Raw genomic sequence first — 27,885 nt, forward strand, 5'->3', positions numbered from 1 at the left:
CAAAACTGTATTAAGAAATATATACCGCATAAATCTCACTCCATTACCGGAAATGTTAGTTTGAATTATGTTTTGACATTTATTTATAGTTACCACTCTCACTTCCACTAACCAGAAGAAGTGTGGATGCCCTTCCAATAAGGCCAAAAATTTGTGACTACTCCATTAATTACCCTTTAAAGCAATATTTACTAGCTAGATCGAATAAATTTGCAGAAGGAAGACTTGGTAGGTCTAGTTTTATTTAAGTAACTTTATTAGTAATCATGTGATCTTATTATTGATCACGGCATAGGTTAATCATGAAGACCAAACTTGTGCAAGAAACCTAAATAGAGTTTGCAGTAGCAATCAACAGTTGTTTCCTCATGGTTTTCCCAGGATTGTTCAATAAATGTTACTGCTGGTGCATTTTCTTCACAACTTCCTCAAGGTTATATAACAGTTCAGCTAGGGGTTTTTGTGTTTAAACAAGGAAAAGTCTCAGCCGCTATGCAACCTTATCTGGAAAGAGCATAGGGCCCTTATTCTAGAGTGATATTATAGGAGACAACAATGGATGCAGAGGTGGTCCCTGGAATCTTAATTTCTTAATGCAAATATTGTCTCTTTAATTTAACACTGATTTACGTGACTTTGTTCTTCAATGAAATTTCACAGAAAATTTTATGTATGCCGAGGATAACTGCCAATTGCTAAGGACCAGGATTTGACTCTTCCAGGTGTGTTCCATGAGATGATGATGATGATGATGATGATGTAATTAAACTGCCAATTCCTCAAAACCATTTGAAAAGGCATTTTTATTTCGACGTGTTCTGTCTGCGGATATGAAGATTGGGAGAATTGATCAATTCTTATGAGTGATGATACTAAGCTATCTTCGCAAAGAATTTTAAAAGTTTTATTAATGATTCAAGCATTAAAAAGAGGGTTTGCCAATTAAAAAGAAGTCAGACATATATCATATTCCTAATAAATTGATATGAAAAGAACAATGTGATAGGAGTATCACATTTAAAATCAATCTTCGTATATATGCATGTATTTTATTTCTTACAAAAAAAACTTTTAATGAATATTTATCACCTCTTTTTTTTTTTTTTTTGAATCAATGATTCTTGATACATTTGTCAAATTTATTAAACTATAGTATGGATTTCTTGCTTTTATAAAAGAAAAAAAAGGAAATAAATGATAATTTGGCTCATTTTGCATCACTTAAAAAATTTTTAAAATGAAATTTAGAAACAGAAAAATAAGTGGTACATGCTTATAATTATATAAAAGAATTATATCCAAAATTTGCTTATAATGTTTTTGTTTGGTGTTAATTGTTGGCGAAAGTCAATGATTTCAAAGCTTTGTTATAGATCTCAAATCAAATTTGACCTTAATAATTAAAGACGTTTAAAAAATTATTAAAGATTTGATTTCGAATTAAATTTTTTTTTATTTATATTAAAATTTTATATAAAAAAAAAAAACTTGGAAACTCAAATGGCAACTTGGCATCTTTACGTTGAAGGCCAGAAAAAAAATGGCAACTTGGCAAAATCCAATTGGTGGAACCAAGCTTCTAATGGACCCACATACAAAAGCCCGGCGCCACCCAGCTAATCTAATGACCACACAATCTATACGCCCACCGGCGGATTAGGGAAAAAATCAGACCCACTTTCAACAATTCACCTCTCCAACACCAATTCTTTGTGCCACACAGAAAAATTTACAATTTTTTACCTGTTTGAACCAGTTCATTTTTACACTCGAAAGCTTCCACTTTTAAGGAAATTTTTTATTTTTTTTTATTTTTTGATTCATTTGACGCTAAACCCAGGTGGCATTTGGCATCCTAAAAACTGAACCACTTCGTTTTGGCACTTAAAAAGTTCCAATTTTTATTTCTTTTTGATTTATTTGAAGCTAAACCCAGATAGCATTTGGCATCTAAAGAAACTAACCCAAGAGTGGAAAAGACTGTGACTCAATTTTCTTTCTTCAAGGCTGCATGAATTTGGAAAAACTCAAAAGTGATTATTGGTGCTTCAAATTTGGGCACTTGAAGAATAAGAAAACGTTAAATAAGCAACAGCGAAAGGTAGCATGGCAATGGTCGCGGTTACAGGATTTCAGCTCTCTTTCAATTTCTTTAACTTCTCTGTCACCGGAAGAGAAGGCTCTATGTCGAGACAAGCTGCTTCTAGAATTTGCCATCACTTCTTTTCTAGCCGATGGTTGAATCTCACCTCCCCTTCTCCTACCACTCATAGGTAACGGTTTTATTTTGTTGCTCTTATATTAAATGTGACAAATGAAAAAACAAAAGATTATAATTTTGATGCAATGTCTTGTGACATTTAGTAATGATGGTTCAAAGTTGAATTATTTTGTAATCTTTTCTGAAAAAGGTGTTTTTAGTAATTGAGAGAACTGACTGAATGAGGCAGCTAATCATGTTTTGTTTGTTTTTCTGTTTAGTTATAGTTTTGACAGCTTTAAATCTAAGTGTTCAATAACAAATACTGATGTCCACTTCAACCATGTGGCTATCGAGGATGGGGATATATCAGCAACAGAAATTGGTTGTAATTGTACAACTCCAATAGTTCAGCACAAATCTGATGTTCTTGAGACTGAATCTTTGAGTATACTAACTGGGGATACTTATGTAGATAATCTGTTGACAACACTGCCAGTATGTTCCTCTTTGTATTTATTAGTTTAGGGTTACCTCGAGTTTAATATCCTCTTAACATTTTCCTATCTTTCTACATTTTTCTTGTTAGGTATTATCAGAGGGGGAGCAGAAAGCCCTTGCAGCAACCCCAGTGCACCCAGAGGGATTGTATGGTAAGACTTTCCATTTTCATCTAATCAAGGCACAATGGAGTAGATATAATACTCTTACAGGCTTACACTGATTTTTATTTTTAGTATTTAAGCTGTATGTATATAACAAAGAGTTAAGAAGGTTAGTTGTTGTAGCCCTCTGTCCCTCCCTGTGCTTTAGGGATTGAGTTTCTATAATGTTGTCACTTAGAGCATAAACCCATTTAAACTAATTTTCCTAAATTTGTATTAGGAGTGTCAGGTTCTGTAAAGTTGTTACACTGTTTGATTTGAACACATTATTTTAAATGCAGCCAAATTTGTTTGTTATGAACCAAAGTGTCTTGTAATTTTGTATCTTGTCCAATCGTTTTAGTGCAATTGTGGTCTTATCAGCTTCTAACTTTAAGATCTTCATATTTCAGCATTTTATGCAAGTTGCCTGGAATTTAGTTGAACAGCTTTGGATTTTGCTTGGCCATCTGCTATCGCATTGCTTCATCCAAGCCTTTTACCAGTGGCAGTCATGGGATTCTTCACTAAGGTACCAATTAGCCTAACAGCATAAATTCACTACATAGAACAAGAGATGCTAGAGTACTTTTAACAGAATTTATGTTAACAGCTTGTTATAATTGTTGGAGGCCCTTTGGTTGGCAAACTTATGGATCATTCTCCAAGTGTACCTTCATATATCCTTTTGAATGTTGTGCAGGTACTTCCAATAGCATTTTTCTTTGTTCAAGATAAATGTAAAATTAATACTGCTATAATTTGTTTTCTAATTTTCTTTGCATCTGCCAGGCTTCTGCTGAGTTGTTGTCAGCAGCAATGGTAATTCATTTCCCATAAGTCTCCCCTGATTCTGCCTGCGCTAGTGTTAGCTGGGGCTATTGAGAGGCTATCTGGAGTGGCGCTCGGCATTGCTATGGAGTGTGACTGGGTTGCGCTGGTAGTACACTATTCTGTGCATGTTGGTTTTCTTCACAGATAATATTGGTTATACATTTCTTGGAAAGTGGAGCATCAATTAAGCAAGAGTTCTTGTGCTTGCAGTCAGCTGGGATAAATAGACCAATTGTACTGGCACAAGCAAATGCTGTTCTCAATCGATTTGATCTGCTCTGTGAGATATTTGATAATCTAAATATCTTTAATATTTTTGAAATGTTGGTCCGTGTAATTATCTTTTTATTTCAAGCGATAATAATTCTCTTTTTACTTATAATCCGTAGAGCATGAATCCTAAAACAAATGCTAGAAAATTTAAAAATTTGCAGTTACCTTAGCAATCAAGTAATGGAATGTTTCTCATGATAATTATCATTGTTTAAATTGGTGAACAAGACATTTATTATCATCTATAATTGCATAGCTGGCACATCATTGTTTGGTATTCTTCTCTCTAAATATGATCCAGTAACCTGCTTGAAGTTTGCTGCTGGTTTGATGATGTGGTCATTACCAGTTATGGTAATTGCTTTTATGCTTGTTCTCAGTATGTTTTTTATTTGGAGAATGGTCTACTTTTTCTTCTAAATTCTAACACCATTCCTCAGATTGCTCTGACATAGTTAATGAACAAACTTTCTACTGGAGTTCTTGACTGTGCTAAATTTTCACAAACCTGTTGTGGAACATCTGATTTGGGGGCTCTTCCAGATGCTGATAACTTTGGTTAAACTTGTTCACCGGATAACTTTTGAAATCCTAATTTTTTTCTTCATTTATGACCAGTTGATTCAGGTTTGGAAGCCATTAAGCTTGGATGGAGAGAATACATGCAGCAGCCTGTCCTTCCTGCAAGCCTGGCGTATGTGCTCCTCTACTTCAATGTTGTTCTCACTCCAGGCAGTTTAATGACGGCATTTTTAACTCAGCATGGTATTTTTCTATCTATTACAACCTATTTAGATGCAATTCTCTTTAGTGTCTATTATTTGGACCCTGTTTTGAGGAGAATTTCTCATTTAGATTGAAAAAAGCTTCATTAAGATAATTCTAGCAATAGAAAGTTACCGTACCTGGAGAGATAGAAAATGCAAAAAAATGGTTACAGACAAGAGGGGCTTGTTACCATCATCATTTGGAGGACATGCTAACAGTGTTTTGGTCTAAAATTGATCTCTCAAAGCATTGCATGCACTGATATACCTGAAGTCACTCCATGTGTATAGTTAACTGTAAACTACAGTCTTTTTTTATCTTCATTTGCTGGATGACTTCTGATTACTCGAATATATTCTCTATTTACCTGAGGACAAAACCTTGTATCCTTGCAGAGATTCATTTCTGACTCCAAAGTGCTCTGTGGGTTTGTTTAACAGGTCTAATCCATCTGTTGTTGGGGGGTTTGGCGGAATATGTGCTCTTATGGGTGTTGCAGCAACCTTCTTATCTGCAACCTTAGTGAGAAGATTTGGCATTTTAAAGGTTTGCTCTTGTGTTTGGTTTGTTTGCCGGAATTTTCCATTTGGGGGTGGTTCTAATTGCCATTTTTCCCTTCAAACAGGCTGGAGCAGTTGGATTAAATTTTCAGGCTTTACTTCTCACCATGGCTGTTGCTGTTTACCAGAGTGGATCTCTTTACCAGAGGAGTCCTCTTCTTTTCTTCTTATGTTTGATTGTACGAACAACTTTAACATCACTAGACCATTGACTTTTAGTTGAAACCATATTGCCTTGGTGAAATAGGAATTTAGAAAGGCACGAATGAATCTGGTGTACAGCATTGGCCGTGGTTGTAGATCAAATCGAAATCTAGGCTCAATGACGGCTGGATATCTTATTTATCTGTGAACAGCACCAGAACAGACAAATGGATTCTCTAAAGGTCTATTAACTATTATTTTGGAAGTATTGGAACTATGGAGCCATCACAATCCATGTTGCTGTCTCTAAGGAGTTTGATTGCTCTAGCTAAGGCAGGAAACCTGCCGTCAATGTAGGAAATCCCTATTAGAAATTATGAAATGATCATGTAAATTATGAAAGAGAGAAGAAAGTACACCAAACAATCTTAGAATTAGCATAATAACTTATATATTGTCACCTCCTGTCTGCAGGTATTATCAAGGTTGGGACATATGTCATATGATATTGTTGGGGCCCAGATACTTCAAACAGCTATCCCATCATCCAGGGCAAATCTTATTGGGATAACAGAGATTTCTGTTGCAAGTTTAGCTGAGTCTCTAATGTTGGGAGTTGCAATAATTGCAAATGATTTTTCTTATTTTGGATTTCTAGCAATGCTGTCACTTTTATCAGTAGTTGGAGCCGCGTGGATGTTCTGCCAATGGTTATTGAATCCTACGGTGGAACAATGAAGCCTTTTCTCTTTTGATCCTTAATTTTAGTTATAATGTAAGTACATAAATTTTCTATTGTGTGTGGGTATTTTCCTCAGGTTTACATAAATTAATATATTTGAGATTAAAAAACCTTATGGTTTAGTTAGTGACTATATGTTACCTGATTATTTTTTGGATTTGCTATTTTTATAAAGCAGGCTATTGCTTTTACTGTTCATATGATTGTCTAGTCACTTCTTTTCTTCAATTTACCAACAGCTGCTGTTATTTCTTGAGTGCAAAGGCAGTCTGAAAGAAATATGAGCTATGATATATTCCATATCTTCAACACTTTCCTCATCCATTTACGTACGAGATGCCCGAGGTATGTAGTTTGATCTCACATGGTTGCTCAGTGTTTTTATTGTTGTACTTGTTTATTTTTGTAAAGTCTTTAGTAGTCCTTTGAAAAATTTAGAGTCAAGAAGATGAGCAGCTGATTTTGAATTTTTATATTGCTAACATTGGGTCCAACCTGTATAAATTTGTAAAAGCATTGATCAATTCAAAATTTTGTTCATGAAAATTCTGGTATTCTTATTATTTGTCTTTGTAGTTCAATATGGTCGTAATTAATTTTCTTCTTGGGGTTAATGTGCATGAACATGAATTGAGAAGGGAACATTTAAATGTAATAAGCCATCGTTGTTGAAAGCATATAACTTAATATTGAAGCTAACAAGGTGAAATGCTAATTGCTCTCGCTTCTTATCTATCTATTTATCTATTTATCTATCTTGTCTTAACATGTTAATGTCAACGATGATCATGCATGCATGTATACACGAAATTTCTACGTTCATCATTCATCATTTGTCAGCTGATGGTTAACATTTTGGGTTTCTTCTCACTGCTAATTGCCATAAAACAGGTGATTCTTATCCGTTGGTGTTAGGAGGATGTTATTGTATCTTGTGTTACATTAAACAAGCAACTAAAATGCCCTAGTTATAGTTGCAGAGACCAGTTAAGTGGATTGATACTCACAATGTTGAGTTGAAATGCTTACATAATATTTATTTATGGTGTGTTTAAGCAAGATGCGCCGTTGCTTATGGGGGCTATTGGGTTTCGTCTAGGGTCATCAGCACGTACCCGTCATGCAGACGTAGGGACCCTCAAATTCCAATATCGCTCGCTTTGTATCCACACAACAACAATATACAGTATAACAAGCCGTTCAAAACATTCCATTCCATTTCCACCCGTGGAGAATTATATAGTATTTCTTGAAATGAACAAACAAACACCTTCAACCATTCCTTTCCTATTTCCAAGTCTGCTTTAACTGACCTGATCTTTGAAAATGAAAACTACTACGTAGCCCAAAAAAAAAAAAAAAATCCAGTGATTCCTCTACGTATTGTTGTGTTATTATTCGTTCTTGATAAGATGGATGTCTTTCTTTTCATTTCTTTTCTTGTCTTTTGATTTCAACGGAAGGAAAAGGAGGGGAAATGGAATGGTTTACTCCTACAGTGTCTATTATTATTATTATCTAATGATAACCTACTTACTTCTCTTCTCTTCCATCAGCATGAATGTTATGTTTTTCCTTTTCTTGTCATAATTTTTTTGGTTACTATCTTCTCAACTAAAGGACGACAGGAGCTTAGTTAAAAGAGTAGATTGATGCTTGCTCAAAGTCCTGCATGAACAAGCCAGGTTGCTGCTGTTCAGCCATTTCTAAACTCAAGCAAGATATAAATCTACCCACAGCTCTCCACAACTCAAATTAATTAACCGCATTTGGTCACGAGAGCTACATCTGCAGCAAAACATCCAAAATTAAGAAGTGATCTACCTTGAACTGGTCATGACTGACATTTATAGAAAATAAATACCTGCTTGTTGGCAATGGCATCAAATGATGGCGCTTCTTTTATTTGGTGCTTTATCTTGTAAATGTTCGTATATATACTTTTTTTCTCCTTTTTTCTCTTCTTTAGAGATGGTTACTGTATATTTAGGCTTTTGATAGAGGTGATTGTGTTTGATTATACATACACACGTACGTATATTTATATATTTATATATTTATATATTTATATATTAGCTTTTTGTATGTAATCTTGGCCTAAATGGTCATAGGAAATGTGAAAGCCTTTTTTGTTTCCTTTTAATCTCAGTTCATGAATTGGACTCATTTGTTTTTTTTTTTTTTTTGGCAGAGGGGTCTTGGAATCATTTAAAAGCTTGTGACACTATATGCAATGAATGCAATCCATATAGTAAAGTGGTGTAATTAGTAATCTTTGAAATTACTCGATAAACAGAGCATTATCCAAAACAATTTTATAAAATATTTATGTTTCATATTTTTTATCAGTAGAATAATTGATATAAACCTGTTTTCTTTAAAAGGAAATTTGATGCTCAGCCCACCTAAACAAGTAAAATTTTTCTGAGTCTAGAATCTAAGAGAGTGGTCAAGGATAAACAACACTTTAAGCTCAAAAACAAAGAAAGGAAAAAGCATCTGCTGTCTCATTAATCATGATAATCAACCTCAAACTTAATTGTTTTACACAAACATAAAGTTGCTTCAGAACTCACAAGTCAGTAAACATAAAGATGCATCAAATTTTTTTAACTCCTAGTTGGTTGTTTAATGTTCTTTTGATACCGTAACAGTTTCCAGAAATGATAAACTGTTTGCTACAGCTACCACGATCCTATGGCGCCCTGAGCAGGATTCTCGAAAGCAGAGAATTCCCAGTAGGTCTTCAATGAATATGGCTGGGAAATTGTCACACCTTCTTCAGTGATCTTAGCTATCTGCAATATCAGATTTCAAATGCTTGAAGCATCAATATAGATAAAATTATGCCTTGATTGTCAATGATCGCAACAGTTTAGCCAAAGAATAGATTTGAGTAAGAGCCATCCTGAGAAATACATAAACCTAAATTGCAACCTTACTAACATGGAAGTGAAACACGGTAGAAATAGTGACACTTCATTTTTCATTGGATATACAAACAACTAACAGGCAATCATAAAATAGTTTTTCACACGTAACAACTGCCAATGAGCAAGTTTTCTTCATGATAAAATTAGAGTCTATCAGAATAGTAATTTCAATAGAGACAGTTGTTAACTAACAGCAAAAGCTCAGAATGCCATGTACTCTTGCATACTATTGTAGAAACTGCTATCTAGTAGCTTGGATTAACAGTTTTTATTCAAAACATGGAGTCAACATGTTAAAAGAGAAATGACCAAACCTGAAGCTTGTTAACAGCTGATCTATCACGATAGAGCAGAACGCGCATGCATTTCTCCAGTAATTTAACACCATCTTCAAAGCTCAAGTTCTCATGCCACTCTTGCCGAAGAATTGGCCGTGCAAGGTGATTACCAAACCCAGTTGCAACATGATTGTCCTCAAAGTTTACACCAATCATATTCACCTGAAGAGTCATAGTTATAAGCATGGTCAATTACAAACTTAAAACTAAAAGTAGCTCACTTAGGACAAAGATATAACTTTAAGCCTACCATTCCAAGATACTTTTGTCCATTTTTAACTCCACCAAGTACAAGGGAGTTCCATAATGGATTGAACTTGTTACGCCTATTATACATGACTCGAGTCAAATAATTGTGCACCTCTTTAGGCCCCAAAGAGTTGCCATCATCCCACATATTGTCATACAAGCTACAATAATCAAACATCCAAAAGAAACAATTTTACATCAAAATTTAAACAATAAAAACATGTGTTACCAGCAAAACCAAGCGAAAATTGTGGAAAAAAAAGGAATAATAAAACTCATGAAAGAACAATCAAAACAATAGTTTATTACTTCTCAGTCAATACTTACATAAGCTCATCAAGATAACGCAAAATCTCTTGGAAATCACTGATTTCTCCACTTGCACCCAGAAGAGAATGCTTGCCAATAGGCTTCATTCGCTCCACACTCTTGTACCGCAGCGTGGACCCATATGAACCTGTCAATCAATAGAATGCAGGCAAGAATCAAGTGTATTCAATTACATAATGAAGTTTCTACAATCAAACAAACATATACCAGTCAGATGGACAATGAGTATCAGATGGGGGCGTATTATCTTTAGAGCAATACTGGGGGTACTTCAACCAGCGTACTTCTAGCTCAAAACAAGAGAATACAAGGGCAGAGGAAGGAAAACAAAAACGAAAACATGCAAAGCATGCATGTGGCAAATGACATATAAGCAAAAATGAATTTCTCATTATAAGCGTACATCTTGTTTTTTGGGACATCACAGATTTGATGAAGTTCATTTAAAAAAAGAAGAATACAAACTTGAATTTGAATGTGAAAGAGAGTGAAAGTTCATTTTAACTGCAGCCCATTTCTCTCTTAAGGTAATCTAGCAACTACGCAAACAGATTCAACATCTCTTTCACCTCCCTCAAGGGAATTCGGTTACTGACTTTGCAGAATAGAGTTAGCAGCAGAGAAGAAATCTAATAAATGAAGTCCTAATTATTCAAATGATGCTACAAAACAAACACATACCATCTCCACGTTCTAGCAATATGGAATCTACATGAAGTACTGATCATTGAGAGCATACTATCAAACAAGCATCCTATCAAACTGAACCCTCTATTCTATGACAACATTATATACAGCATTAAAAGGTTAAAGAAAAAGAAGCATTCGATAATCCACATTTATATCACAATCCAAAAACAAATGCACAAAAAAAAAAGACTTCGGATCAATAATGCTTAAAGCTAATTGCTTCATATTTTAAATCCAAAAACACCACAAAAGGCCCAAATCTTTAGCCTTTCACTTGCATACTTTATTCAGAGAGCATAAACTACTTTGCAATAGCATGACCGATTCAAACACATAAAGTAAAAAAAGAAAATTTCAGAAAACAAAAGGTTTATGGAAGTGTATGAGGGTATGAGCTGACCTCCCATATCAGCAGCCATCAGAATCCCATCTTTATACTTTAAAGCCACAACTGATGTTCCAGTCACGTATGGGTACCTACCCAAAATCAAAATTAAGAAAAAAGGGAAAATTTCAAATGCCCAATAACCAAAGAAAACCATATATCAATTGGAAATCAGATAAAGAACATACAGAGTCCTTTGCGTGTCAGATTCAGGGCCTAGTAATCTATTTTCAGGTTGCTTTGAAGCCATAAACTGCATAAGAAAAAAAAATAAAAACAAAAAAGAGAAGAAAAGAAAGGGTAAAAATAAGTGTTTTTTTTTTCGAGTGGTAAGTGTTAGATTAAGAAAATAAAAAATGGGTTTTAAAGATAATTAATGGAATGACTTACATTCATTCTGATTTAAGGGTATAGATCGGTCAACTGAAGACGAAGAAGAGCAAAATTGATGATCTGATACTATAGAAATAATAGTAAGAAGCTTGCTTCTTTTCCCTTTGCCTCAAGAAACTGAAGATATGGGTGATGGGTTCGAACTTCCATCTTATATTTTTAGGCCTCAAGGAACTCCTTTTGTGAAAACGGGTCGTGCTCCAATACCGATTGGTGTCGGATTAGGACCCGTGTCATTTTTTCCTTTAGTTTTTCCGGCACCAATTAGTATACAAGAAGTTTTTACAAGTGGTAAATAACTACTTAAAAAAATGATAAATAACTAACGTACGAGAGTACTGCTATATGAGTACCTTGAGCCAGCAGCACGTCAGCAACCGCTCCAAGTCTCATAGCTTAACAAAACAATGGTACCCTGCTCAGTTTCTGACCCAACCTTCGGCTCCCAACTTTCACCATCCATTCACACCCTGCTACTTCGCTAAGTCTCCTACATTGAATGTATTGACTACTAAACACCCTTTACTTTTACTCTTTCATTCCTCCTTCACATGATCTTAAGCTGTTTCTTTAGACAATTTCAGCGCTGCCCACGAAGGTAAAGTTTTCTTCTTTTTCTCTTTATCTTGTAATTGGGTTTGCCTTATCTTCTGGGTTTCATCAAGTTATGATTTTTATTGAAATTTGCAATATTGAGTCATGCTTGGTCCTGTATGTATAGTAATCTCATATCAATTTGGAGTTTTAGCACTAATGTTTACATCACCTTTGGAAAAATAAAAGTAAATTTTATTGTGTGTTAATCTTTGCAAAAATACTGCAAGTAACTATGAAGGGAACTGAAATGTCTCGCTGATATTCCACTGAGAGCCAAATTCAGCTATGTAAGTTCTCTCAAATGATGCAGAATAGAGGACCATGAAGGTCTCGTTGGCACAATATGATAGTCTTGTATCTTATATGTTTGAATGTATTTTAATTTTTTATTAAAATTTGAGGTTATATTTTACGATTAAATCGAATGAGATAGTGAGAAAAAGTAGGGTAAGGTTGGGTTTATTCTGATGGGCCTAAGCTTTATTTAAGGTCTCAAAACCCAAAACTTATAAATCCACAAATAAACGACTAGAAAATCAAAATAAAGTTGTTCTCACGGTCCCGGCTCAGGAGCTTGTCGACCGAGAAAATTTAACAAAGTAAGCCCCTCTCTCTTCCTGAATAATCCAAAACAAGACAAGCCCCTCTCTCTTCCTGAATAATCCAAAACAAGACCAACTCTACCTCTAATCTCTTTATGGCGAGCAAGCACGGCCGCGATCAAGCTCTGGTATTTCATTTTTTCTTTTTCCTTTTAATGGGCCTTTTCTTTTTCTTTGCAAGTTTCAGTGTTTTAAGCTTTGAACATCACTTGTTGCTCAAAATCTGTTACTTTTTGGCTCTCTGACGATATTTTCTATGCTTTTTTTTTCTTTAAATTGTTCAACCCATTATGAACATTGAGATTTTTCAAGTGCTATTTAAGTTAATTAGATTAAAGTGCTGATTGTGTTCAAGCTTAAGCCTTAAAGGTTTGACCTTTGGAGCTTTTACAATTCTCAAATACTATATCTTATCAGTTATCATCTGGGTTCCCTTTTTTTCATCTTTTGCAAAAAAAAAAAAAGGTTACTTATTTGCCATCTACTCTTCGTTGTTCTACTGATTTTTTTTCCAGGATTTCCAGGGCTTTTTAAATGACTTGCAGGATTGGGAACTTTCACTTAAGGACAAGGACAAGAAAATGAAATCACAGGCTTCTGATAAAGAAGAATTGGTAACTTTTCAACCCTCAAAAATATTTTGTAAAGTATGGTACTAATTTTAAAGGACAAAAAAAGTTATTTTTTTCTTTAATGTGATCATTCATTTCATTTCCTTGGGTATGACACTTTGATGTGGAATCTTACATGATAACATTTTCCCAGAAGACCAGTGAGAAAGGAAGGCCAACAGGAAAAAGGCCCCTAAATAATACTTCGACTACCGGTTCTGGGCATTATGATTATTTGCATAATTATGATAAATTGAGCAGTTTATCAAGTGGTTTTGTGACTGAAGAAAATATGCCCGATGCAGCTTCGGAGAAAGAACTGGTGAGAAGTTTAATTTTTATGACATTTTCCTTTTGGGCATGTTTGATATGTTTGATGTTGACTAGAGTACATTATTTTCGAATTGGCAGGGAAATGACTATTTTAAGAAAAAAAAGTTTAAAGAAGCTATCGACTGCTACTCAAGAAGCATTGCCCTGTCTCCAACGGCTGTAGCTTATGCAAATAGGGCTATGGCCTATCTTAAGATAAAAAAGTAAGTTTGACACTCTTTTGTTGATGTGCACTTATATTCTGAGAAAATAATCTGAACATTTGGTAGGCTTCCCTAGTTTCATAGTTTTCTTTAAAAGGCCAAATGTTTTGTGATTGAATTGTTGCATGATTTATATATTTGATGAGGAAAATGACATGAATGTGATTTTTGTTTTCCCTCTTTAGGTTTCAAGAGGCTGAGGATGACTGTACAGAGGCCTTAAATCTCGATGATCGCTACATAAAAGCATACTCACGACGAGCAACGGCTAGAAAAGAACTTGGGAAACTTAAAGAATCCATGGAAGGTATGTTTAGTGCAAGTTCTCTCTTGAATTAACTCCCAAGTGGATTCTTTTGTATGGCTTCTATATAAATTTGATAGATCTTATATGGTGAAAATAGTTGATTGCAGATGTTGAGTTTGCCCTGAGGTTAGAACCTAACAATCAAGAAATCAGGAAACAGCACGCAGAGTTTAAATCCTTGTATGAGAAAGTAAGCATTTAAAGTCATTCCATTTTGTTCTATATTCATTCTGGAATATAACTTACTAAAAGTTCAGGAACTCAGATTATCTAGAAAAGCCATGGATGATAAAACTGGTTTAGAATCATGGATGGAAATCAGGCTATGGTATTCTCTATTATAGAATTGTGTTGAAGATTTGCAGCCTCTTCTCCTTTTCTTTTAGTTTTCTTAACAAATTGATGGGATAGTTGTTAGAAGATTTTCTGTTTTGTTGTTATTTGTTTGTTTTACTATTTCATTCAATTCAGTTCACTCATTGTTGTTTTATCAATCCCAGGAGGTTCTTCAGAAGGCCTCTGGGGTTTTAAAAAGGTCCATGCAAGGAGCTCAGGAAGTAGGGAAGTCAGAGACAAAAGAGAATGGACTTGGGATGCATTCTGTCTCAAATAGTACTCAAAGAACAGAAGTGGCTGCAGTTCAAGGGTATCAAACTAAGGTATTGGAAGTTAGAATTTCTTTTTTCCTGTTAACAGCCGCTACTTTTTATTGAAGATGTTTATATGTTGAGGATGAAATGGATTTGGAGTTTCATTGATCCCTGCATAGAGTATGCTCTGTGCTCGCAAATCAATAGAGTTCTTGAAACTGAATTTTCATTTAGCTGGTAGACCATGGCAACTATATAAGCACGTGTTGATGCCTTTTATCTTGTTGAAGGCATAGAATTTCTTGGTTGAATGTAGCTATATTCATGGCTGCCAGTAAATAATGCACTTTACTGTGCTGATGAAGCACTCAGCATACGTTGAAAGACATAGATGGGAAGGAATGAATTGTTTGTGTATTATTCTTCATAAACCAGTTTTGCAATATAGAATGATATATAACTCGTAGATTATTTTCAAATGAAGAGATGAATCAATGTTGACTTTGTTTATGTCACGAAGCCTAAAGTTTTGCAAATGTAATTTTTTAGTCTAGAATAGGAAAATTTTTATGTTTTCATTTAGCATGATCTCTTTTGTTAGGTTTCTCAGTGTGACGAGCAGAAGAAACCTGAGAAGGGATCTGTAACTTTGGAGGAAATAGGAGAAAGAAATATCAGGCCCGGAAGCAGGACAGACAGTACTCAACTAGATGCTAGGCTTGTTGGTTCGGAGAGCATTAAGGTAATAGCATATGTAACTATATATTATTCACCCTGAGACTTTTATCAGTCATACTTTTGTTTGCTTCTGAGAAGGCTCAGGTTTTTCTCAAGTATTTAAAATAATAAAAACTCTATATAAAGGTGCATATTTAACTCTGCTCTCTTATTTGTAGTTTTTTGGGTGCCAAAACTCGAGGTTTCTGATTCTAGTGCTTATAGATTATAGACTCCCTTCCCCAGAGGTGGTCCACTGATGGGTATCCCATCAAAATTTTATTAATCTTTGTTAAGCCCCCCTGAATTACTAATTGTTGAGTAGGATTTTATTTTTAAAGCATGTAATTCTTGGTTTCTTCCACTTCTATTGTGAGCATTCACAAGCATGGTACCAAGTAAATTATGCTTGTAAACAACTATATTATCGTGACTTTGAAATATTTCTAGTTTTATTGTAGTTGTTTTAGCATTGGTTTAGGTTTTTCTTTGGATTAGTAAGGAAGTCTGTAGTGTACTTGAGTGAGCAATTGAAGTTGCATTGCTCTAAATTATTTGAGGTCGATAATGCTATAGTCTGTCTTTAGGTGTCGCAGGATTCAGTGCACTGTTTTTTCATTTTTAAAATGAATTACTTTAGCATTTCTATCCTATTAGATGTTGCATTATATTTGTCCGTTGTTATTCACGTCTATAACTAATAGAACGCATCATGCTATTTATGCTTTCTTTCTTTTTTTTAGTCTTAAATTAAATTGAGGTTGACCGCACCCTCATTTAATTTTTCACAGAGAAATAACAGAACTAGAAAGCAAGAGCTGAAGGCTTCAGTGCAAGAGCTTGCTTCTAGAGCAGCCAGTCGAGCAATGGCTGAAGCTGCAAAAAACATTAGTTCCCCAAATACAGCATATCAGTTTGAGGTTTCCTGGAGAGCCCTATCTGGTGATCGTGCACTACAGGCTCATCTTCTGAAGGTATGTATTAGTTGGTATTATATTGCTTATGGGTCCTTTGTGTAAATGTTATTCTTTCTTTTTAAGTTTTTTCATTCACACTACAACTGATTATTTTTTGGTAGGTTACGTCTCCAAGTGCATTACCACAGATCTTTAAAAATGCCTTGTCTGCTTCTATGTTAGTTGACATCGTGAAATGTGTTGCTACCTTTTTCAGGTAAATAGAGTTCTTTTATGGTGTCTACTTCCCGGAACTCGCATATCAGTCAAAATTTTTTGTAACTTGACCAGATTCTTCCTACTGGTTTCATTTAGCAGGGAGGATGTGGATTTGGCTATTAAGTATCTAGAAAATTTGACCAAGGTTCCAAGATTTGACATGCTTATTATGTTTCTTTCACCTACAGACAAGGCTGGTATGTTTATGTGAATGTTTACCATCTATACCGTTTTTTTTAGTGGTACAATACCCTCTAGAATGTTTAGTAGCATAGGTCTATTACCTAATTAATATAAAGTTTGGATAACAGAATCTTTGGTTTACAAAGAAGCTCTCTTTCTTCGAACTATAGACGGTAGAGATGTAAATCAATATACTGACTGAGTTGCCATTGAACAGACCTTGTCAAGGTATGGGATGAAGTATTCTGTAATGAGGCAAGTCCAATAGAGTGTGCAGAGATTCTTGATCACTTGCGTTCCGTGTACTGCCTCGAGAAATGAAGGATGCACTTGAAGAAATGTTTTCGAGTAATCAAGTTCCTTCCTCGGAACTCGGAAGGTGTTTTCCGTAAATGATTCATCTGAGATAAGGAAATACTTGCTACAGTTTCTTGGTTTCATGGTGAAGTAATTAATTAGGTGGCACGAGATGCATGTTGCTTTTTGTCATACTTATGTCCCATCGGTCGAGATTTTCATGAAGGTCCATCCATTTTGAACCAGTGAAAATCTAATTCTTGTAATGGATGGATGCTTGTGAATGTTAAAATGTTCGGTTTTAATTGAAGTTTTCAGTGTTCAACATCTTTCCTATGTGGACTATTTGAGGTTAAGGATTGCAAAGTATTAAATTTGCTATTTTGTTGTTTAACAGAGGAATGCAATTTATTTTGGATGTTAATAGAGTTTTTTTTTAGATGTTTACTAATTTACAACAACGATAATCATAACTACTTTACGTCCCATAATCTGAAACTTCAACTTCAAGTTCAACCAAGTACACTAATTGACAACAAATAAATAATTTATAAGTGAAAAAAAAAAAAAAAGGTTTATTGGCTCTATAAAATGAACATCCATATCATGACTGGCGCAGATCAAATGTTAGTACGAGATCCAGTCAATAGAAAAACTATTACTCAAGCTACAACTAGCCAAAGGCCAATGTCTCCATCTCGTTGCTTTGGCTGGCCACTGTCTCAAGCAGAGCATGCTCTTGGTCTTGTTATAACTCCAAAAGAAAGCTCCTCCTTTTTTTTTTTTTTTGGTGTTTAAGAGGATAAAATCCTACAACAAGAGAAAAGAGAGAGATGGGGTGAAACCTCAACCTTTTATGTCTTCTTAAGATTTTCTTAGCCCTTAAACTAAGAAGTTGAAGACAAAGCTCCTCTTTTAACTATCGAACATCTTGATTCTTTTCCAACTTTATATCTTTTATCATTTTCGTTTCCAAATTATACCTGAATGCTCCTCTCTTGTACCAAATCAGTAGTAGCTCCTTTAGTCATTCTGGTTATGTAATGATCATAAAAGTCATGATGTTCATAAAATGATAAGGCTTAATTAACAATGGAGTCGGGGTACATCTTAATTCCAAACATGATGAATTCAGTGCACAAACACCAAACCGATCGGATAACCTCCAATCCAACTCTAACATTAAAAATAGTAGAATTTTGACAATCGATTGTTGTCTAGTATGGTATGGATGAGAGTGATGAAATAGATAAGAAGAGAAGAAGGCACACACCACAGTCCACTTCCCTTATTGCTAGGGACCCACAACCCTCAGTAAGACAACCAATGAGGTAATGAAACCTGTCAAATGTCATGTCACTATTAATACATAGAGAGAGATTAGAAGAAGTACAGATGATCTATAAAATACGGGCTATATTCAATTAGTTTTAAACCATAAGTGCAACTACTACCGAGTAGTCTAACCCAGTAACTCACTCCTAAGTAAGAACAAATCAAAATCTGACAAAAAAGGGAAAAAAGAAACACAACCACTGCTGCAGCAACAACTTGTAATCCCCTTCGGAGTTTTATCAAATCAAAATCAAATGCTTTAATAAATGAACGAAAAATCTTCACCGTTGCGGAGCGTGTGAACACGTTTCTCTCTCTCTCTCTCTCTACTATCCTCTCTGCTAAGTGTGAAAAGGATTCCGCATCCAACATTCTCTTTCTTTCTCTCTCTCAGGTCCTCTTGGAAAAGAAAGCAAGGTCTGGTCTTCTTCATTAATGGAACTTCAACTAAGATTTGAAAGCCACTTTTTCTAAGCTCAGATGTTTTCGCAAGCTTTGCTCATTTCCTATCGTCTCAACTCTTTCTCAAAAGTGTCTGCTTTTTTTCTCTAATGGCGGCGATTATTTCTTGTTTTCAACGTCCCAAGTTACCCAAAGCTATAGCCTTTTCAGCTAAACTCTCAGGGTAATTAGTTCTTTAATACTATCTTTTGTCTATCTTTGTCTTGGATTCTTGAACTATTAGTTTCCTGGGGATGGATTATTGGAGAACAAGCAGTAGAAAACTTGCATGTCTAGTGTTAGTCTTAGATCATTTTTGCATATTTTAGGGCATGATAGAGATTTTTACATAAAACCCAGGTTGCCTAAATCTTTCAAACTAGGAGTTTGATTTTTTCTTTTGATTTTGTTACCTACAGTTTCGTGTGAGAAGACCATGGAGGACTTGTACAGGCTTAATGATCCTACAATCTCGTGTTCAAATGATATTGTAAGGGTTAATAACTTTGCTGCAGCTGTTGCCACTGATTTTCTCAGTCCAGTGGATCATTTACTTCAATTTGATCATCAAGCAGCTGATACAGATGCCACTGGATCAGATGTGTCTGATCTGATCAAAACCCAGATCGCCAGTCACCCTCGTTATCCAAACCTAGTATCTGCTTACATAGAATGCCAAAAGGTGGTTATTTGTTTTAAACTTTTTTTTTGTTGATTTTTTTATGTTTAATTATCATAATAATTTGTTTGGATGCCAGAAAACAACAGTAAAAAGTTTATCTTGATTCTCCAATGCTAGAGAAACTGTGTGGTGGAGGGCTTGATCCAGCTTTTATTTTCTTTAGCAATATCCTTTGAGCTTTTTTATATATATATAGGTTGGAGCACCGCCTGAGCTGGCCTCTCTTCTGGAAGAAATTGGCCGAGAGAACCACCGGATAAACGGTTGCAGTGATATAGGAGCTGATCCAGAACTTGACGAGTTCATGGTATACGTAAAGTCAAAGATTCTTCTTCTTTTTTTTTCTTGGAAAAACAGTCCTTTTACCTTGGAAAAGGTTATTCATGTTTTGTTTGGTTCTCAAGAAAATGTAAGGGAAAGGGCATAAAACTTGTTGCATGAATTTCAATATATTCTAGGAATAAATAAGTGAATAACCTTTTGTCTTGTTGGCGCTTTTTTTTCTTTGTTTGAAGGAATCATATTGTGAGGTTCTTCATAGATTCAAAGAGGAGCTATCAAAGCCGTTCGATGAAGCTATAACGTTCTTGAGCAACGTCAAATCACAGCTAAGTAACCTCTGTAAAGGAGCACTGACAAAAACCTTGGATTATCGCTATGGTAAAGTTTTTAACTCTGCATATTCTCATCTCGAAGTACTATAATTGGTTAAAAGGGTAATGTTGTTTTTTGCATTAAAAAATTTCAATCAATGTGGAGATCACTAATGGGTTCGACTTCAATCTCCTGTTACTGTGCATGTAAAGAAAATAGTTTTTTTTCGCTTCTCTCTGATTGAGTTGAAATGTTGAAAACCCTTAAAGTAAGATCCATGGACTGTACTATCTATAATTTTTCTTCTGTTCCCTTTTGTCCACTTAACTATTTTCTTGCTAAGCTTTGGTTAGCTTGTGTTTCATGAATTACTCCTTTACACTTTAAGCAGAAAGAACAGTTGCATGGTCGATCTCTAATTTCCAGGTTCTGGTTATACCTCCCTGGGCAATAATGAGCTTTAGATATACCTATGATTCGCTAGTGAATAATAATTGATATTGAGCCTTTATTTCTCTTCCCAACACTGCCATGTTTGTGGTTTATAGAAATTGAATTTTGCTAATGAGTGCATAAGGTTACTATATAAAGCAATATTTTCAACCTGATATATTGAAAATTATAAATAAAGTTGTTGACTATTGCATTTGTGAAAAGATTATATACATTCATTTAATACAAATATTTCACACACTCACGTAAATATAAGTTTCGAAATTCTATCATAGCTCTTAAAAATTTTAGTACTTTTCACTTAAATCCCGGATAAAATAGATATGCCCTTGCATCATTTGAATTCAATACTTTAGTGCATGTAACACTGTGCTTGCATTAAATATGAAACTATTATTATAAATAATATAGTAGTTAACCTGAAAGAATGTTTTAAGGTCACTGGTAAGCAAAACCCAGTAAGTAATTAGGATAAGATAGTGTTCAATAAAAAAGCAAGAACAAAATTAAGTTATACTGTTAAATTAATTCTTAGTTTGGGAAGAGGACCAGGGCAGGATTAATTTAGTTTTTTTTTTTTTTTTCTGCCTGGGTTTGTTTTACTTGACCTTATTATAATTAGGTTTAATATCCATCTAATTATGGCTTAATTTTTATATTTCTCCTAAATTAAATGGTTCAGGAGTACATTAGCTTAAAATTTAATCAATTTTGACTCTCCATCCCCAAATCTGTGTGTTTTTTAGGTCAATTAGTTGAAGCACTTACACACAATAACATTCAAATGGTTAATTGAACTAAAGTTTGATTTACATATTTAGTTCACAGAACACGAGCCTTGGTGATGCACGAGTAAATGAGATTCATTTGTTTTTCTAATTTTGATTTACATATTTACCTGTAGGGTTGCAAATAATTGAGTTCATTTCTCTACGTCTTGAACTGTTTCATAACAAATTAGATTTTGTATGTTGACATTAGTCCTTAGTTTTTTCAAATTTTAATTCATCATTAACGTACGTAGAGGAACCCTGGTGTATAATATTACAGATTCCCTTGAATACTTAAATCAAATTGGGAAAGCACCAGAAATTGCCTGCTTTATATATGTATATGAGTACATTGTGTACATCACCCACTTTGTCTTGTTCAGCAACGTTATCTCTTAGTGTATGTCAGACAATAGCAGGTATTCATTGCACTGCACATTATAATTTGAAACTTCATTTATTCCACTGAACAAAAGCAAAATCCATGTTGGTCTTGGCGTTATGATCAAATTAGTTCTCTGTCTTTTTGTTTTTCTTTCCTTTCTTTTTTAAATTAAAAAAAAATAGAAATAGAAATGGAAAGCATATATGTATGGTGAAGATTTTTCAGGCTGTAATTCATGTTATAAGCAAAGCTTTTCTTTTTCTTGCTTCTATTTTAGTGTCCATGATACTGCTGGCCTTTTTCCAGCAAAATCTTGCATGATAGTCTAAAAGTATTTTATCTGGTTGTCTATGTATACTTATATTTCAGTTTATTGTCTATAATTAATTAATTAATTAATTTCTTTTCAATGTTTCTGCAAATTGGTCTGTTCATGGTGAATTTTGCTTAACTATAAAACGCTTTCAATAATACAGGAAGTATCTAATCTAATCTCAATTTTGCAGCTCCATCATGTAGTAGGACCATGCTGCTATTAGTTTGAGAAAATAAGCCTGATTATGATTGAATGAAGTAGTCATTTCACCAAGTTTTTGAACTTCAATGACGGATAAGTTTGTAGATATTTTGTTCACTGACTTGTATCCTAGTAGATGTCCTTCATAGCTAAATGTTTACTAGATATTTACATGTTTTATATATATATATATATATATATATATATTCAGATGAAACTGCTGGGACTTCAGAGGAAGAGTTAAGTTGTGGGGAGGTGGAAGCTACTGAAAATCAAGAATCTCCAGGTGGCCATCTTAGCCAGGACATCAAAGGAATGCTCATGCGCAAATACAGTGGCTATCTGAGCAGTTTGAGAAAAGAATTCTTGAAGAAAAGAAAGAAGGATAAGCTACCAAAAGATGCAAGGATGACACTGCTAGATTGGTGGAACAATCGTTATAGATGGCCATATCCTACGGTAACTGCAGTACAACTTAATTACTTAGTGCCTTTTGTTTTGATCTTTTTTTTTCCTGCAAATCTCCCTTATAATGCATGCTTATGCCATATTAGATGAATTTCAATGGAGTTTTGTGAAAGGAGAGTGAGAGAAACAGAATGCTAATTCAATTCAAAAGACTTGAACATTTCACTCTCATTAGGGTTATGTTCACTGAGACTATTGTCGATAGAGCATCGAATCCTTCTATGGAAAGAGTACTGCATTGTCCTTGAACCCTAATTCAGCTATATATTGAAACTATAACCACAAAAAGTATATATTTTTGTATTTTATTTATTGAAACCATAGCCACAAATAAGTATATTTTTTTTGTATTTTTTTCAACCCAATTAAGTCCTAAACATTGACTAAAGAAGAATGTTTTTAAGATTTATTTTCATCTATTAAGTTACAAAGGAAAAAGGAGGTAACTAATACTGCCCTACTATATGGTTGAAAAGGATGAAAAAGCTTCATTATTGTTTTTCTCACATAACATATTTTTCTGGCTGGAAACTTGTGCTACAACGTTTAAGAAGGGTGTGCGGTGTTGCAGGAGGAGGAGAAGTTGAAATTATCAGAGATAACAAGACTAGACCAGAAGCAAATCAACAATTGGTTCATCAACCAGAGGAAGCGGCACTGGAAACCATCCGAAGATATGAAATTTGCTCTTATGGAGGGCGTAGCCGGACACATTGGAGGACCTATGTACTTAGATACTGGAGTTGGAACTGAAAGTGATGGTATTTGATAAAAAAAAAAACTTGATTTTTAAATATCCTTTTTTACGTGTAATATTATTTAGATCTACAACATAATTTAGTCTGCAATCCAACGCAAATATGTAAATGTTGTTATTCTTAATCGTTTGTGTAATTTTTTGAAGTTAGTAAACAATATTCTAATTGATTAGTCTCACGGCACTTGCCATGGAAAAAGTTCATATTAAACATGATAATTCTCAATGCATTGAATGGTACAGATATTTCAATATTAATTCAATTAAGTCTCTATTGTGTGCAAGCGCTAAGTTCATAATTAATTTCTGTAGAGCATGCAAGAAGCTCCTGAAAATGTTGCAAAAAAAAAAAAAAGTACAAAAAGAGATAATGTGGCTTCCCCCTTAAGCAAAGTGGTGCAATTGAATAAGATACTTTACTGGTATAGGAGTGACAAACTGAAACCCTGCTGTAGTGTCCTCGATAACTCAGTGGTGAGTCAAATATGAAATTGGGAAAAGCAGCAGTTTCTGGTGTTTCCCTTGTTTGATGAATTTGGTTTTGGTCCTGATGACTTTCCTGACTACTGGTTTTGGTGTTACTTTTCAAAGTTTCATTTAAGGAGCCTTGATTATAGTTTGTATTTAGTGTCTCTCAACATAAGCATCAGCTTTTTCTTTAATGGTTTTTTCTGAAGTGTGTAGTCTTGTATGTAAGTAGTAATACAAGGCAGTCTTGGATTCTATGGAGTCATGTCTGCTTTAACTAAAAGCATTTCTTTATGGTTCACTTTTCTTCTAAACTTTTGTTTGCTATGCCTTATGGAATGCTTTCAATTATACATTGTGCTAGCTGTGCAAATGAATAAATATGTTATTCTGTGCAAGTTTCTTAAAAGACATGCTTAACTTGTATGTAATATTAGTTTTCTATCAGAATCAACTGTAGTATTATTCATCATGTTGATTCACACAGAATTAAATGCAAACCATTAATTGATAATAGTATATTTTGGTAAAATATATATAAATAACACTGATGAAAAAGGTTCGTCTTCCTCGATAAAAAGGTATTGCGTTTGAATCTTGCCAATAGTCACTTGTTAGAGTCATCTCGAATGTACGATTTATAATCACCTATCTTAAGTTGTCGAGTACAGTACATTTTACCTTGACTTAAGAGACTGAACAATTTATTTACCCCTGAATTTTTCTTACCAAGAAAAAAAACCACTGATAAAACAAGTTTCATTCTTGGTGAGCTCAAAGTCATGTACATATAGTATCATAAGTTGTCTCAAATCTTTGGTTTAGTGGTTAAAGTCATTTAAAAGGACATCAAGGGCCTGGTTTCGAATCAGGCCTGTCTCCTCCCCCTTACTTGTACTAAGACTTTGTTCTCTTGATGTAACAAAAAAAAAAAATAGTATCACAAGTATGGGTTTGGCTACAGTGATTATGCATTGGATAAAAAATACTCCTCGTCTTAACAAAGCAGAGTTACAATCATAATAATTGGTAATCCTATAAGAACTGATACTGCTTCATGGTGCCATATGGCACATATAATATTAAACCTTAGACATTGAGAATTGAAGCATCTACATATATGTTCACCAGTATCAGAATTTAGGCTTCTGAAGCCTTGAATTTAGTTTTCAAGTTAAGAATTACTCATTTCTTTTGATATATATTACATGTGGCAAAGTGAAACAGACCTCCTTTGCCAACCCCTCCCCCCTCCTTTAGAACTTTAAACCGACTGAGAGAAACAAGATCAAGAAAAGTGAAAATTTAGGATTGTTGTTCATTAACTCTATCTATATACTTGCACTCTGAAAGCTAGATAACTATCTAGCTAGCTACCATTACTTTCCTCTTCACTATTTATAGGGCCTTCCACTTTGCAATATTTATTAATCCTACCAAAAAAAAAAACCTGTTTTCTTATGATGGAGGGAAATTTCTAATAGAAAATTAAATCTTGTGTATCTATGAAACAGAATTATCATTCCATGATTGCAGGTACAACAATGAGTACCTTGTCCTTGTCAATATTTGTTGGCTCAGGCAAAACAAGGGAAGAAAATGGAAGAATATAGAAAAGAATCAACACAAATTTGTCTAGTTAGTAAATGTCTGTAGCGAAGAACTAGGACAGATTCTGATCATCTAATGATTTCACTGGCCAAAAAACCATTTTCAGTGATCCTACAAAATCCCTAGAGTAGATTGCACAAACTCCTATGCTCTTATCGATGTTAACAGGAAGTCCGATTTTACTCCTAATTTGATCTAAGAAACCAAACCATCAAGGTAAATACTTGAAAATAACATACAGGAAAAAGTTTTCTCACGATCATACCATGAATGCATAATCATTCACAATAGGGCCGGAGATATGTAAAAGTTTAAAACACAGGCATCCTTTCACTTTCAGATTTTACTTAAGAAAGTATCTCATCAAGATAGAGTTTAAGGCACGGAAGAAACAGTATCAATCATGTACCTACATTTGAAATAATTAATCAAAGACAGAAAAAATTGACTTTGGAATTATAATTTTTCCAAAAGGCTCACGATTCCCATATACTTATAAAGGTATACCAACCTGCACAACTAGATGATCTTAATTATGATTGCAAATGGCAATGACTGACAAAAACATGACTGCAGAATCCAACAAAAATAAGGGCTTCTCTAAATAAACATTTTCTCCTCTGCTATCCCTAACTCCTCTAACTGCACTATCCAAGTAGATAAGTTTTATCCAACATTGTAAAACAAACAAAAACTGCAAAAAGAAGAACTGCAAGATAGGGGGCATGATATCAGCAAAATTGATCATATTGCATTAATCTTGTTGATAACAATATTGTAAATGATATACTGTTCTTTCTCTAACTGATTGAGATGAGAAATTTTGAAGTCAATGGATAAATCATGTAACGCAGCTGCAATACTTACGTAATCATAAGTAGAATTCTCAGAGACAATTTTTTTTTTGCTTTCAATTGGAGAAATCAATGATACAATAAGACCTTAGGATGAAAGGTGAATAAAAATGCCTGCTTCCTTGCTTATAGATAGATATCCTATATATCATGGCATGCAAAGAAGAAAATTAAAGACCAATCAGTAAAATATGCATCACCTTGATAACATTTCTTGAACCAGACCAGGCTGAACCGGATATCCTAATTTATTAAGACTGGGGATTCAAGGACAGAGAATGGAAAAATGTTGCTAGTAGATAACTTGTTAGACAAGCAGCAGAAACATAGCGAAAAGCAATTCAAATTAAGAACACCTTGATGAGCGTGATAGAAGAACACCATGGCGAGAGTTAAAATGGATAGTCATGGTTCAGGAGCGTTGCTCCTCAATATCAAGCTCCTCCACCAGGTTCACATGGTTGAGGGGACTGAACATTTCAATGTCAAAAAACTTGTTGGGAAGTTTTGTTGGGCCAAGAGGCTGCTCAATGGAGTGTTTAGTCATTGGAAATTTACGTGCAATGACCACAGAATTAATAACATCATCAGTAGGATGGAATACGGAGAGGACCTCAAATCCTCGCAGATCGCAAGGATCAACAACTGGATAAAGGAAAGTCCTAGAACCATGCGCACTCCTCAGCATCAAAAGAGCCCCAGGGGCCATGTACTTAGCCAAATGATCAATGATTCGAACTTTCTCATCCTTGTCCATCCCGACAAGCGCCGCCAAGAAAACAACTTCATAGTCTTTCAAAGCATTTGTAACATCCATTATGTCTGAGGTGTGAAAGAATATCCGTTCGGATAAATCAGGATCGGATGAAACTAATTGAAGAGCCTTGGAATTAGCGGAAGGCTCAATATCATAGTTGTGGAAAGAGGCGGTGGTAAGATGGAAAGAAGCCAACACAATTGAGGTGAGAGGAAGCGGACCAGAACCCACAAAGGCAACTTTGCTAGGGACATTTGAGCAGTGTTTGCTAAGAATATCGAATTCAAGTTGGCTAAGCTTAAGATAGTTAGAATAGTAGGGGAAAATGTTGAGATGGTGAAGAGGGTTTTCATAGGATCCTAAGATGGTTGAGAAATGGTTCTCCAAGAGTCCCTCGGCTTCTCCACATAGTCGAATCAACTTAGACCTCATTTCTTGAATTCTTTTGCAAAGCTTGGAAACATCGATAGGGCTTGGTGGCATGCATGTGAGAACAAGTTGTGTGAAGAGCATGTTGACATCCTTCGAAGGTTTGAGACTCTCAAGGCTTGAGATTTTCTCGTACAACTCACAAACTTTTTGTACCAAGGGATCTTTCTCGCAAACCATGTCGACACTATGAGGTTATGGGAAAGACTCAAAATTTCAAGGTAAAAGTTAAAACTCTTGAGAGAGCCAGAGATAATCTCAAAACC

At 34.6% G+C, this 27,885-nt stretch overlaps 4 protein-coding genes and 1 pseudogene across 25 annotated transcripts; 3 read left to right on the forward strand and 2 right to left on the reverse strand.

Moving 5' to 3' along the window:
- Positions 1–1,647: 1,647 nt before the first annotated feature.
- On the forward strand, positions 1,648–6,711 carry LOC111297899 (solute carrier family 40 member 3, chloroplastic-like; annotated as a pseudogene). The gene is made up of 11 exons (XR_016346773.1): positions 1,648–2,273; positions 2,482–2,698; positions 2,790–2,853; positions 3,258–3,376; positions 3,458–3,547; positions 3,637–3,784; positions 3,889–3,958; positions 4,570–4,716; positions 5,160–5,265; positions 5,345–6,198; positions 6,405–6,711. The product of XR_016346773.1 is annotated as a solute carrier family 40 member 3, chloroplastic-like (transcript).
- A 1,938-nt stretch (positions 6,712–8,649) lies between these two features.
- Positions 8,650–11,773, reverse strand: LOC111296015 (proteasome subunit beta type-4-like). Its single transcript, XM_022890003.2, has 7 exons — positions 11,481–11,773; positions 11,279–11,343; positions 11,106–11,182; positions 10,013–10,142; positions 9,687–9,846; positions 9,413–9,598; positions 8,650–8,963 (listed from the first exon to the last, which is right to left on the reverse strand). The coding sequence occupies exons 1-7, from the start codon at positions 11,484–11,486 to the stop codon at positions 8,850–8,852; spliced, it is 738 nt and encodes a 245-aa protein (XP_022745738.2). The 5' UTR covers positions 11,487–11,773; the 3' UTR covers positions 8,650–8,849.
- An 822-nt stretch (positions 11,774–12,595) lies between these two features.
- Positions 12,596–17,490, forward strand: TPR5 (Tetratricopeptide repeat (TPR)-like superfamily protein). 20 transcript variants are annotated; one of them, XM_022889992.2, is made up of 12 exons: positions 12,596–12,810; positions 13,198–13,296; positions 13,448–13,615; positions 13,705–13,829; positions 14,015–14,136; positions 14,244–14,326; positions 14,637–14,795; positions 15,328–15,468; positions 16,235–16,417; positions 16,522–16,616; positions 16,718–16,815; positions 17,019–17,490. In XM_022889992.2, exons 1-12 carry the CDS (start codon positions 12,778–12,780, stop codon positions 17,120–17,122), a joined length of 1,410 nt encoding a protein of 469 aa, XP_022745727.2. In that variant the 5' UTR covers positions 12,596–12,777; the 3' UTR covers positions 17,123–17,490. The 20 variants fall into 20 exon arrangements, 19 of the variants coding, with proteins under 19 accessions (XP_022745727.2, XP_089624978.1, XP_089624980.1 ...); XM_089768852.1 differs by having other exon boundaries at positions 12,597–12,810; positions 15,337–15,468; XM_089768854.1 differs by having other exon boundaries at positions 12,597–12,810; positions 13,451–13,615; positions 15,337–15,468.
- A 1,215-nt stretch (positions 17,491–18,705) lies between these two features.
- Positions 18,706–23,676, forward strand: LOC111296001 (homeobox protein knotted-1-like 1). Of its 2 annotated transcripts, none has more exons than XM_022889964.2 (6): positions 18,706–18,850; positions 19,294–19,556; positions 19,753–19,863; positions 20,072–20,216; positions 22,487–22,734; positions 23,315–23,512. In XM_022889964.2, the coding sequence occupies exons 2-6, from the start codon at positions 19,311–19,313 to the stop codon at positions 23,510–23,512; spliced, it is 948 nt and encodes a 315-aa protein (XP_022745699.2). In that variant the 5' UTR covers positions 18,706–18,850; positions 19,294–19,310. The 2 variants fall into 2 exon arrangements, with proteins under 2 accessions (XP_022745699.2, XP_022745698.2); XM_022889963.2 differs by having other exon boundaries at positions 18,821–19,058; positions 23,315–23,676.
- Positions 23,677–26,462: 2,786 nt separating this feature from the next.
- On the reverse strand, positions 26,463–27,885 carry LOC111296000 (nicotianamine synthase-like). Its single transcript, XM_022889962.2, has one exon. It carries the CDS (start codon positions 27,797–27,799, stop codon positions 26,846–26,848), a length of 954 nt encoding a protein of 317 aa, XP_022745697.1. The 5' UTR covers positions 27,800–27,885; the 3' UTR covers positions 26,463–26,845.

Source organism: Durio zibethinus, chromosome 12 (genome assembly GCF_047325235.1).
Source record: "Durio zibethinus cultivar Kanyao isolate XHJ-2024 chromosome 12, ASM4732523v1, whole genome shotgun sequence".
Lineage (NCBI taxonomy): Eukaryota > Viridiplantae > Streptophyta > Magnoliopsida > Malvales > Malvaceae > Durio > Durio zibethinus.